Genomic DNA, 13,216 nt, shown 5'->3' with positions numbered 1-13,216 from the left:
GGGGGGGCTCGCAATATTTTGCTCTTCCCCGACAAAATATCGTGGCAGTATTGCCTTGTTTTATCTCTCAGTACAAGTCCTCGACAAAACGGAGCAGGAAGAATTAATTCAATCTTGAGTCAAAGTACCACATAGTTTTCTTTTAGCTGGTCTGGTATTTGGCAATTGCACGTACAAAGCGGCCCTCTTAAAGGTAGATGGCAGAAAGATGAAGACTAATTTTAAAACAAAACAATGAGTCAGTTTTGATAGTACTTGTGGTTTCTGACTGGCTTCAGTACTTTCCAGTGACTACTGACTGATTAATGGTGGCTTTTCCTACTGTATGCTGTGAATAGCATTTTTTCCAGACCCTGATAAAACACAATTTCTCTTCTAAATATTTGCTTTACAACAGTAGATAGCTGGGGTTTTTTGTTTTTTTTCTGAAGTTAGCTTTTCAAAGGACCAAAAAGATTTTGGGTGAATAGAGCAGAAGGGTCTTGAAGTGTCAGAGCTACATTTTACATTGTATAGTGCTATTGAAAAATAAAGTAATGCTAACGCCAAGCAACGTCCACCCTGCCCTAAAGATTGAACAATTTCAGCCAAACTGAGCACGCATCTCCAACATAGCAGCTTACAGCTCTTTCTGATCCCTAAAGCTTTTTTTTTTTTTTTTACATACAGGGAGGGGTAAAGGTCTTAACAGCCCGCAGAACTTGTACACGTAGGTTCGCTTTTGAAAACTATCTTCACAAAACTCCCTACACAAGTTGCACCTAATTTGTGTGAGAAACTTTTCTGAAAAAGGGTGCATGCATGCTTTTCAAAATTAGAAAAGTGTGTGTGTGAACATTAACCCTGCGTAGACTCTGCTCTCCTGAACCCAGGATCACGTCTGCTCAGTGTGAATAAAAGTATACGCTAAACATTTCATACATCCTTTTACATGTACAAACTCTGAGGTTACAATCTAGTCAAGAGGCAAAACACGCAACAACAAAATGAATAAAGGTCTTTGAATTAAACAGCAATGCCATGTCTGAGAAGAATTAAAATAGATGGTTATAGATGGGATTAAATTGAGGATATTTGATTTATGGAACATGTCAGGAGTCTGTAAGTATTTAAAGGAAAACTCATTGTATTGTGAGCCTGCACTTGTCCTTTTAGATTACAGAATAAGTCAGTTTATCATCTCTGTTTTATCTTGAATTTTAGATTTTTGTGAGCGGGGCGCGTTCCACTGATGAAAGTGCCATGCATTGGTTCCAAGCAGTGCATGGCAACCCATGTTTGATTCTGTGATGAGACTCTGACTAATAGCAGTACTTAGCAGCAGATTTTATAAATGTGGTACCAGATTTATTTATTCATTCACTTCATTAATTCCACATATTTTCTAGTTGCTAAATGTAGACACTGCTGCAAGTTTTGGCATAATTGGTCTTTTTTTTTTTTTTTGTCAAAACTCAAGGCAGCTCATTTTTCATCTGAACAAGAGCACCTGTCTAACTGAATAGTACATTTAAAAACTGAATCCAGCTCATGTTTTCCATAAGATTTCCTGACAGCCCCTAAGGGAATGTTGCGCAAAATATACATTAGGGGGTCTCCTTATCGGGAGTGACGTTTTTCTATCTTATGTCTAGGTCATTGGGCAAAAAGGCCCTCTTGAGCTGTGGACGTATACTGAAGGTGACTGAATTACATTGATTACAAAGGATTATGTCATTTCATGAGCTAGACTTGGTGTGGCATGATGCTTGAAGTCATGAATGACTACTTTAAACAAGTGGTGCTATTTTCAGGTAGTGTTAAGTGGATGGCATTGGCAGCTACATGATCTATGGTAGCATGGCCACCTCTGGACTACCCATCCATGATTCAGCCCTGCCTCAAAGGCACCACTAGCTTAGGAGGCTTGAACATGGCTCATCTTCTGTGCTCATTTACCCTTTGGTCCCTGCTGAGACTGCCCAACAAGGTACAGATTGTGCAGGTTGGGTTCTTGATACTCTTTAAATTGTTTTCAAGTAATGCAAGCACTTGATTGTATGAACCATTCTGAGACCATTAATCCAGCAGCTGAATTTTTACCATCCCCTATTCTTTGCAGTAATGATGTGCTTTCTAGTCTGTAATAGCTATTGTATCCCTGATGCAATATCTGAATTTCATTAATCCTTTTTTTTTTTCTTTCTCCCCTAAAATTCTTAAAGCTTGAATTTGGTGTGATTTACCACTGTACTGAAGAACGGTTATACACTGGTAGAAAAGGTCAAGGGGCATTTTGTAATGGACAAAGGCTACAGGTATCAAAAGTGACAGGTTGGTTTAGATTTTGGTAGAAATATAAAAGGAATATTTTAATTTTTCGAAAATGACATTTGACAGTTGGCCTCTGTCTTACTCAGTATGTGACATTTATTTATTCATATGTTTGAGGGTTTTTTGACTTGTACTGTGTCTTTACTGTCTGTTCCTAATCTACCATACATGCTCTCTTTTCCTATGAAAATTATATTTAAGTCTGAAGTTGAGCTGGTTAAGGGATGCAAATGAAAAGTAGGATTCCATCCATGGCCTTGTGACACTGGTAATGAACCACAAGTTATGCAGCACCTTCTAAGATACCAATTCCTTGGATGTATGGACTATTCGAGCCATTATATGTCCCAAATTGGTGGCAAAGAGCATGGTACTGGGTGACAATATGACATGAGCAGGCATGAAGGAGAGATTCAAAGGAACAAATTGTTTGGAAGCCTCCATTTTTAAATATGGCTTGCAACATTTTTTACGGCCTTTGCCCTGGAATGTCAGATGCCCATTTTCAGCTGCCAGTCTGGTGTTCTGCCCCCTCATTTGTTAGCATCTGTACCCTTTTTGCCAGCTTCTTAGCCAGGTGCTTTATTTCCAGCTGCTAGGGCATGCTGCTGGGCTCTTCCAGTGTGTACTTGAATGAGCAGTGCCACACGGTAGCGGACTAACATTTTACAATTATCTGTTTAGAAAACATAAATTTATAATCATTGACTTGCCTTCTCTTGTATTTTATTTGCGTTTTGATTTTGACGTGCAGCATGAGGAAGACTATTTTCCCAGAAAATGGTAACCTGATCCATTTCTTCCATTAAAGCATCTCTGAATTATCCATATACAAGAGAAGACAGAAGGGGACCCAGAAAGAGCAATTTGAAAATTATGAAAGTGTTAATTGGTTATAAAAGTCAGATATTGCCCCTTTAACATATTGATATTTCTTTAGCAAGATATGCTATCAGTAACTACCCAATGATGTTCATTAATCAGATCAGCAAGAAATAATCTATTTGTTCTAAACTGGATGGCAACATGCCTGTCAAGACATAGTGACTCTTGTACATTTCTCCACATTCCCCTTGGAAATTCACCAGCACTTGTTTTTTGTACTGATACTGAATGTGTATTCCAAAGTTTCCTACAGTTAGCAAGTTCAGATCTTCTTGTGTCCCTCCCCATAACATGACCTTGTGTCATGGTGCAACTCTGGCTGTAGAGCAACTTGTCACCTAATCAAACACCGGTCATCGTTATAAGGCCACTCTTTTTTTCTTACTGATTCTTCTAGAGTTTTCTTTAAGTAGGAAGTTACATATTTCAGCAGGAAATCTAGTTGATTAAAACAGCATTTTGCTAATCTCCAGAGATATTTTAGTAAGACTAGTATACTTTATAATAGGTGATATTAACACCCATAAATTAAATGAGTCCTACAACAAATATGGAATAATTTGTTTGCTTTTTGCATAAATTGTTCCACCCCTTGAAAACTGTTGTAGTATATCTTATTTCTTATATTTACTTCCTGGCTTATGTGATTTGCAGCAAAGTTCACAGTAGTAAAATGGTCTTAATCAAACCCCCCCCCCCCCCCCCCCCCCCCAGAATATTCAGTTTGTTTTTTTGGGGTTTTGTTTTTTTTACACTGTTTTAAAACCAGATAAGAGTCAGTTTTCCAAAGGTTTAGTTGGTTAACTTGATGAATTAGCTGGTTAAACCTCTCTTTTTAGAAGTGCTTCCCCATTGACCAACTACATTGATCTGCTTTAAATTCACAAGAAAAGCCCATTTAGCCAGGCCAGAAAGGGGCATCCCCAGGGCAGGCTTGCTGCTTAGCCAGTGAGCCTGGTAGTGCTGAAAATCGGTTGTAAGCTAACCAGTCAACCCCAGTCACACAAATAGCAGGCCTAAAAGTAGCTGGGCAAATATTTCTGTTCCAGATTTAGAAGATAATTTTCAACCGAAAATGTAGCTGGTTATTTTCAGCCAAAAATTCCCCCAAAAGATACTTGACAAAATTTAACCAGTTAATAGCATATTATTGACCTTATTAGACACATGCATAGTTCTAGACAGGAGTCCTTCTGAATATACAGCAGTGCCTTCAAAAATTTAGGTAATTTTAGAACCTTACTGAAATTACTTTTTTCTCATTCTGTGCCTATGGAAAATACTTCTTTATTGATTAGTTCCCTTAAGTGATTGAACATGACCCTTAAGAGCTGTTTTTCCCTCCTCCAGGAGAGATTGGTGCTGTAAGGTTCCTGAACACTTATCCTGCTTAATTACTCCTGCCATTATGACTGAGAAGTAGTAGCACTGCTGCATTGGTTCTTAGTAGAAATCCTTGCAGCAATTGCATTGATGGAAAATGGTGGTTTTCTGATCTGGTTTTCAGGGTAAATCATGATCTGTAAGTTAAGCTATTAAAATAAAGGAAACTTAGCTCATGAATATTCAGTGAGGATATCCTGTAAACCAGATCTGTCTGGAATTGAGAATCATTGGTATCTAGCATGAAAATGGTACAAACAAGTGAGTACATTTTAAGGAAAAAGACTTTGAAAAACAGTGCATACCTTTTTTTTTTTGCTGGCCAATGCCCCCTGCTCCCCCACCCCCCCAAAAAAAAATAATCTTGCATCTAAGAAATAAAGTAAGGGCCAGGCCAGTCAGTGGTATTGCTACAAATTGCCATGCAGAGGAACTGGGATTTGATTTCTATCTCAGGTCTTCAGCTTCCTAGGCTGGCCAAGGTTGGAGATGTCAATGCCCACAGCTCCTGGGGAGAGAATGTCTGTCATCATGCAACGGTGATACCCAGTGACCTGATTTAGGACCCCCTGATTTAGAGATCTCCATAAAAAGTCCTTGTGTAGCTGCTGACCAAGGGCTATCACTGCAATAACTGGGTTAAAATAGGGGGGGAAATCCCCAGGTAGTTGTGAATGAAGGTTCATGGTGCCAGCCGTAGTTCCAACTGAGCTGAGAACCCAACAGCAAAACTGGGGTTCCCCAACAAAAAGATGAGGGCAGAAATGAAAAACCAATGTATGAAACACAGAGATTGAGCAACAGAGTCCAAAATCTCAAATAGGTTGATATTTTGAAAACATTAGCTAGCACTTCTGTAATACAGTGAACAGCTGGTAGGCCTTAAAATTATCTTAAGTTGCCTGCTAATGTCAACAAAGTCCGTGAAAGGAAAATACTATTGTGGGAAGAGCAGAACATTCCTTTTGTTAAGTGCATGGCTACTTGTTTGTTGGACATGTTTTCAGGCAGTTCAGGTTAGGTACATGTGCACTGAGTGAGACACTTTCTGGGGTGTTACAGAATAGCAGGCAGATTTCCCCTCTCAGGTTGATCCCACCCATTACTGATAACCTGGCATAATTGTACAGGTATCTAATCATTTTTTGGGGAAGGGTGCAGCTCCACATGTTGGCAGGAGGTTAGCATCTCTCTGGTGGGCTTCTGGCATCACAGTTCAGGTAAGCCTTACTGGCACCTGCCCATATCCTACATCCAGTTGTATGTTACTGCTTACATAGGTCACATTGTTCACAGAGATTAACTTGCTACTGGTATCCTTGATACCAGAGATGAATGGCAACTGACTTGAATTGGGTTTTTTTTTTCCTTTACATTGTAGATATCTCTAACGCTTTAGTTTTAACAGAAATTGGTACCAAACGTGATCCTGCTACTTTGAAATTGTTCTTCAGTAACATGGAGAAGATACTCAAGTTCCAAGCTCATGGGTAAGATGATTTCTGCTCTAGTAGCACTGTATGACAAAAAATACCAGTGGGGGATGACTGGTAATCTAAACACATCTGAAATGAAGCATGTCTGGTATGAGCTATATTTAAATATCAGTTCTTCCCTCTGTGTGTTTGTAGTTTAATATCTTTCTTCTGTCTAAAGGGTCCGTATCATAGGAAGCTCGACATTGGCCTTGTGCTATGTGGCCTCTGGTGCTGCGGATGCGTATTACCAGTTTGGTTTACACTGCTGGGACTTGGCAGCAGCTACTGTCATAATCAGAGAAGCAGGGGGGACTGTGATAGATACTTCAGGTATGTTCGGATAGGTGACAATTTTATGTCAGAGGGGGAAAAAAATCCCTGTATTTAATTGCCTTATTTTCATGTGCTCTTGAGGAAATTTTGTAAGATTACTCTATCCTGTACTCTTGAAGGTGAGGCAGGAGTGCAGATTTTGGGTTGTCCATAGGAGGGTTTGGTTTATTGTGGAATTTTCTGTTTGTGTTGTGATGGGGAGTTTTTTGACCTGTATTTTCTGTCTTCTCTTTTATGGCTACTGTCATACAACTTCATGAAGTCATTGTCAAGAGGTGTGTGTGTTAATCTGGCCAAACTGTCCCCAAAAACATGAAACTTCTTTTTTTCCCTGCATTTTTGGTGATCTTTGCTGGACTCAGAATCCCAGGTCTCTGTAGGCCAGAATATGGCTACTAAACAAACAGAAAACTTACTTTTTATTTGAAACTCTTACAAAGCAGTGGGATCATGAAATTGACTCTTTCCCTGTACGTACCCGGATCAGTCCAGACTGTGGGTTGAGCGTCCTTTCCAGCAGGTGGAGACAGACTAAAACTGAAAGGATATCCTATATGAGGACAGAGCCTATCCAGTATTTGTCTGTCTCCAGCAGGTGCAGCACATCTCCCTTCGGTCTCCTGATCTAGGCTAGTCAGCCTTCTTTTTCCTCCTTCCTTCTGGGATCAAGCAAGTACTTATTCCTTAGGGATTGTGGGGTTTTTTCTTCCTGTTAAAATAAAATTAAAAGGTTAGTCAGGAAGTTGTAGAATTTTTCTTCAGGAGTCTGCTCCGTCTCCTGGCTCTTGCCGGACTCGGGGGGGGGCTTTGCCCCTTGTGCAGTGCTTAGCCTGAGTCTGTAGCCGCTTCCAGGTGTGGGGACCGAGTCTGGTAGTCCAGTTCTTGTCTCCCCCCCCTCTGGCTGCCGAAGGGTCTTAGATTGAGCACAGCAGCGTAAATTTATTTAAAAAAAACAAACAAAACAGAGGCACAGAAACAGGTTTAAGTTTAAAAGTATTTCCAGTACTTTTATTACTTACCTACAGCAGCAGACCAATATTCTTTATCTTTGTTCCCCACCTGGGCTTGAACCGGCAGCCAGACAGGCAAGAGTCAGCAGGTTTCCCCCCTGCTTCACTCCGGGCCTCCAGGCTGTCAATCAAATTTTTTTCTCTGCAGCTTTTTTTCTACAGTGCGGCTCTTTGCCACGGCAGGCAGCCTGCCTCTCCTCTGCCTCCCTGCCGGGTGGGGGAGGTCCCTCCTCAGCAGGGCAAGCAAATTTAGCCCGGGGATTGACTCCCCAGAGCTTGGCCAGGCCGTTCCCAGGTCAGGAAAGCCCGGGAACGGCAGCCATGTTGGATTTTTTATCGGCTCCGTTTTCAGAGCTCCCTGGGGCTGAGGGGCCGATTTTTTAGCAGCTACCCCCCGATTTCAGCCCCGGGCCCCCCAGGATGAGTTTTCTGGCTCCCTCCCCCTCCCCCACCCAGGACTTCCAGGGCTCGTTTTTTATCTGAATTTGCCCTCCTGCGTAGATCTTATTTAGCTAGCCTGCAGGAGGAGGAAGGTCCCCCCCTTGCGCCCCCCCCCGCCCCCCCCGGCAAAAAATGTTCCCGCACCGTTGACGGTTAGACCGGCTGCGGAGCCCCCGGGGTCCCTTGGGGCACGGGTGGTCCCGGGGGTGCCCAGCCTCCCGGTGGATCCGGTACCCCCGGATCCTGCCGCCAATCCGGATGCGGAGGATACCCTTCCACCCCTGGAGGGGGACGACCCCAGGGTCTTACGGACACCCTTACAGCCTCTTTGCCCAAGGATATGGACCCGGTCCTGGCGGGAATCAGGGATCCAGCAAGCGCCTTCTCCTTTCATCTCACGCACAAGTTGTTACGCCTGTGGGAATGGAACGCTCCTGAGGCGGGACTCCGGGCGGGCCGTGCACTGGACAAGCTCCCCCTCCCAGAGGTATCCTTAGATTTTAAACAAAAACAAAAAAAACCAATAATCCCTCCGTGGACTACTTATGCGGTCACAATACAGGAGATTTTTCCCGGCTTTTAAAGCCACCCAGGTCCGCATGCTCGAGGCACATGTGAAGCGCATTTTTGATGTCCTGGCGCTGGGGATGCATGCGGTTATTTGCAGCAGTCTCATGCTGCGGGCAGGTCTCAGGTGGGTTCAACAGTTGCTCTGCACCTGGGACCTCCCGTGGGCAGAGGCTGTGAATACGACCTTCTCCGTGTCCAGGCAAAGACGATGGCTTCGGCGATGTCCGCCAAACGGCTCCTCTGGTTGCGCCATTGGTCGGCCTCTAAAGCCCGGTTGGGCACGTTGCTGTTCAAAGGTAAGCTGCTCTTTGGCAAGGACCTTGAGAAACTATGGATTCCTTAGGGGAAAGTAAGGTCCATAAGCTTCCGGAGGACTGACCGAAACCATCCCGTTCCTTTACACTCTCTCGTCCACGTTTTCGGGGCCAGAGACGGTATGCCCCACGCGGGCAGGGTGACTCCTCAGGGGGGTTTTTCTTTCTTGATCGCAGTCTTGGTCGCAGCCTTCTCATGGGCGCCGTCCCTTTCGCGAGGGCCAGCCCACGCGCTCCATCCTTACGCCTGCCACACAATGAAGTTCACTTGACTCATTCCTCGGTCCCCTTCCTAGGCGGTCGCCTTTCCCTGTTTTTCGTGGAATGCGTCAAAACCATGTCGGACAGTGGGTCCTCGACGTTCTCTGAGACGGGTACGCCTGCGCTTTGCTCGAGATTTTCGGGATCTTTTTCTATTTTCCTCGCGCGGTCTGTCCCAGCGGCAAGCGGTGGAGCAGACCCCCGCCAGGCTCCTGTGTCTGGGCGCGGTAGTGCCGATTCCAGACAGCGAACTTGCCGCAGACCAGTATTCTATTTACTTCGTCGTTCCCTAACAGGACGGGTCTTCGTCCGATCTTAGACCTCAAGAGTCAACCGGGCTCTCAAGATTCCGCTTTTCCGCATGGAAACTCTGCGAGCGGTCCTCGCCTCACTCGATTTGACAGAGGCGTATTTCCATATTCCGATTCATCGCGGCTACCGTAGTCTCTTTGCGTTCACATCCTCCACCGGGACTTCCAGTTCAGGGCGCTTCCCTTTGGTCTTGCGACGGCACCTCGCATCTTCACCAAAGTCATGTTGGTGGTGGCAGCAGCTCTCCGCCGGGAAGGAATCCTTGTTCACCCCTAACTGGACGTCTGGCTCGTCAGGGCCAAGGCGGAGGCTCTTTGCCAGCAGGCGGTGGGTCGCGTGTTAGCGCTTCTCTCGGGTGGATACCGAATTTCTCCAAGAGCAACCTTCAGCCCTCCCAGGAGTTAGAGTTCCTGGGAGCCCACTTCGACACCCGGGTGGGCAAGGTCGTCTTGCTTCGCGCGCAGTCTCTCAAGTTGATCGGCCAGTTTCAGAGTCTGATCTTGCTGCCTTCTCCGACGGCTTGTGACTACCTGCAGGTCTCGGGCTCCTTGGCTTCTACCATCGCCCTAGTCCCTTGGGCTTTTGCTCATATGCGACCGTTTCAGAAAGCTTTGCTGTCCGTTGGCAGCCAGTGGCAGAACAGTTTCACACAGTCCTCCCGTTTTTGGGCTCTACTATCGCCGACTTGCAGTTGTGGCTTTCCCTTCCTCATTTGCTACAGGGAATGCCTCCCCAAGTCCCTCAGTGGACGATAGTAACCATGGACGCCAGTCTCTTGGGCTGGGGTGCGGTCTGCCTCTCCCAGTACGCCTAGGGAATCTGGCCAGCAACTCAGTCTCGCTGGCACATCATTCGGTTGGAGGCTCGGGCGGTGTTCCTAGCTCTTCTGGAGTTTCTCCCCCTCATCCGCGGCAAGGTGGTATGGATCTTGTCAGACAACTCCACTACCGTGGCTTACATCAGTCGCCAAGGAGGCGCCCACAGTCCGCTGGTGGCCCTGGAAAACAGCCATCTCTTCGCCTGGGCAGAGCGACATCTACAGTGCCCAGCGGCCTCCCACATTGCAGGCAAGGGGAATGTTCAGGCCGATTTTGTCAGTCGCTCAATCCCGGGGAATGGGAACTCTCTGACGCAGCCATGAATCTCATCTTCGACAGGTGGTCCCGTCCCCCCCCCACCTAGGCCTCATGGCGACCCTTCGCGATGCCAAGGCAAATTGGTTCTTCCGCCGCTGGAGGGAACACGGCTCAGAGGGCATAGATGCTCTGGCTCTCCCTTGGCCAGCGGACGTCCTTCTGTATGTCCTTCTGTATTTTAAAAAATAAATAAATTGTCCTCATTTCTTCTGCACAAGGATTTCACATGGAAGGCCATCTGGCACGTGAGCAGACATTATAAATGGCCAATCTAATTAATTTTCAGCAGATCTGTATATTGGTTGAGCTCCCTACTCATCCCATGTATACGACCTATAATACATTAATGAGATCTGTAATCCTCCTTTGCTTTCCAGCTGTTATATCAAGTGCCCACAAAACACCTGTCTATAAAAGACTCCCAGGAACAGCATCCTAGAGAAGATTCAGTGGCCTTTTTCAGAAAGGACTCCCTTCCCCCCCCCCCCCCCACCCCCCATCTATGAAAAAAAATACAGAATAAGATGTAATGTTGTATGAAAAAAAAAAGTAGTTTACTATTTGCACATCTGGTTCACCGGATGTTCCCTGTCCTTCGCCTATCCCCTCATTAATGTGGTTTTTTTTTTCCTTTCCTTTACAGGAGGACCACTGGACCTCATGTCCTGCAGAGTGGTTGCAGCAGGCACCAAGGAGTTAGCAATGCTCATAGCTCAGGAATTACAGACCATCCAATACGGCAGGGATGATGAGAACTGAAGAAAAGGAAAACGTTCTTTAGAGCACTGAAATAAATCCTCTGCTTGCTATTTCAGAACAGAGTGGCTGGTTCAAAAATGTATTATCTAGTGGGGAAACACTTTTTAATGACCTGATGAAATGCTAGAGCCATTGACTAGCACATTGTGTTAGAAGAAATGTTTTTAAACTCCCTAAAGCCTCTGGTCCTTTTTTAAGTAGTATTGAATGGATGTGGCATGATCATATGCAGCAAATTACTTTTCATGTTTAAAAAAAAAAAAAAAAAGTTTCACATTTTTGGGGGATTTAAAATCCAAAGTCTTCTGTGACATATGCAATTAAAACTGAAACAGCATTTCTTCTTCAAAATGCAGATCTCAGGAATTGGGTTTTAGAAATGTATGTTGGTAGGGGCAAATAGGAAAATGTACTCACAGTACTTTAGCATGGCTTGAAACTGTGACCTTAAAGCAACAAGACACTGAATTCCTCACACGAGTTTTGGGAAACCTTTGGAAGTTCACAGTAATTCAGAAGAGGCACAGGTGAAAACTGGTGTAGCAGTCCATAGAGAATGTTTTTGCCAAAACTGAGCCTAGCATAGGTATATTAAGGGCCTGGTGTAGTAACATGTTCAAAAGTCTCATCAGTAGGTAAATCTCCTAATAGGCCTGGGAATCCCTGTAGATGAATGTTTCCTGGTCAGAAGTTTCTTTTTAGGATTGGAAAGAACAGTGAGTTGAGAACAGAGTTTGATAGTGCTGTCCCTGAATGTTAAATGATATATGTGAGCCACACTTTTATCACTATATTGTGCAAAAGCACACTTTTCTTTTAGGGCTGAGCTTTCACGCAGTTATAAGATCTTCTTTTATATGATAAGGTATTGAGGTAGTCCTAAATGGAAAATTACTGCTCTGCTCTAGTCCCTAGTGGCCTGATAAGCACCAAGTTTGCCAATCAAACCCATGGAAGTGCAACCATAGAAACATAGACATGATGGCAGAAAAGATGCAGTGGTCCATCCGGTCTGCCCAGCAAGCTTCCCATGGTAGTATCTGCCATGCACGTAGTTACCCCCCATGTATCAGTCAGTGCTGTTTGACATGCTATGCTTAAGGATTTGGTCGTAGAAGCAGTCCTGTGTGTTTGGTTTTTCCTTAATGTCTGCACATCAGTACTCCAGATTGTGTGTTAAAAAAAAAAGTCTTGGGTTGTTTTGGCTGTCCCTGAATCCAAATTTCTCTTTCTCTTTACCTCTTGCCACCACTCCTTTGAAGCAGAGAACAATATTGCAGTTGCATCAAAAGCATCAAGACTTATTTGTTAAGGGTAGTAACTGCTGCTCTGTTCAGGTTACTCCCATGCTTATCAGTTTCCCAAACCATAAAAGTCTGAGCCCTCATTGGTTGTCTTAATCCAATTTCCCTTTTCCCTAGTAAATCATCAGCCCATCTATCCCTCCTAGACATTGCCTTGCTTTTAGTTTGTGGAATCATGTAAAACCAGTACCACTAAATGTATGCTTACAGAAAGCATCTGTAGCCAGGCAGTGAGAACAACATGCACGTATTTTGTTTAAGCTCATCTTACAGTTTTTCTAAATTCTTCCCACCAGTTATTTTCTAATGAGCATCTATGAAATGTCTCATTGTGAAAATAAGACACACCATTAAAACCCACCCTAGATAACTTATAGTCCCTTCTCCATCAGCATCATGGCTTATCTTTCTGTCACTTAACAAGAAATTGGTGGCAACTCACTAAAATACTATCCAATACATAGAGCAGGACATATCCTTGATCTTCTCTTTCCAAATCTCCTTATCCATTCAGACCCCCCTACATGCACATCCATCCCCTGGTCTGACCACTTCCTCATCAGAACTAACTGCTCCATAACATTGCCCACGACCCCCGCAAACACAAAAAACACCATTTTCTTCAGAAAAGCATGCAAAAAGGATGACCTAATCTTAGCACTTTCTAATGCTCTAGACAGTTTAGATACGACTGATTCTCACTCTGCCCTGTCTTCC

General features: G+C 44.3%; 1 protein-coding gene across 2 annotated transcripts in view; it reads left to right on the top strand.

Moving 5' to 3' along the window:
- Window positions 1–12,401, top strand: part of IMPA2 (inositol monophosphatase 2) — a 73,112-nt gene extending 60,711 nt beyond the window's left edge. The window contains exons 5-8 of one of the 2 annotated variants that reach the window (XM_029590972.1): window positions 2,205–2,313; window positions 5,963–6,071; window positions 6,238–6,389; window positions 11,080–12,401. In XM_029590972.1, the coding sequence (XP_029446832.1) occupies window positions 2,205–2,313; window positions 5,963–6,071; window positions 6,238–6,389; window positions 11,080–11,195 (486 nt within the window). In that variant the 3' untranslated portion in view covers window positions 11,196–12,401. The remainder of the gene's footprint in view (window positions 1–2,204; window positions 2,314–5,962; window positions 6,072–6,237; window positions 6,390–11,079) is intronic. The other variant, XM_029590971.1, reaches the window with a different exon arrangement.
- Window positions 12,402–13,216: the final 815 nt, after the last annotated feature.

Source organism: Rhinatrema bivittatum, chromosome 2 (assembly GCF_901001135.1).
Source record: "Rhinatrema bivittatum chromosome 2, aRhiBiv1.1, whole genome shotgun sequence".
In the NCBI taxonomy this organism is placed as follows: Eukaryota; Metazoa; Chordata; class Amphibia; order Gymnophiona; family Rhinatrematidae; genus Rhinatrema; species Rhinatrema bivittatum.
This window is presented reverse-complemented; position numbering and strand designations above follow the sequence as displayed.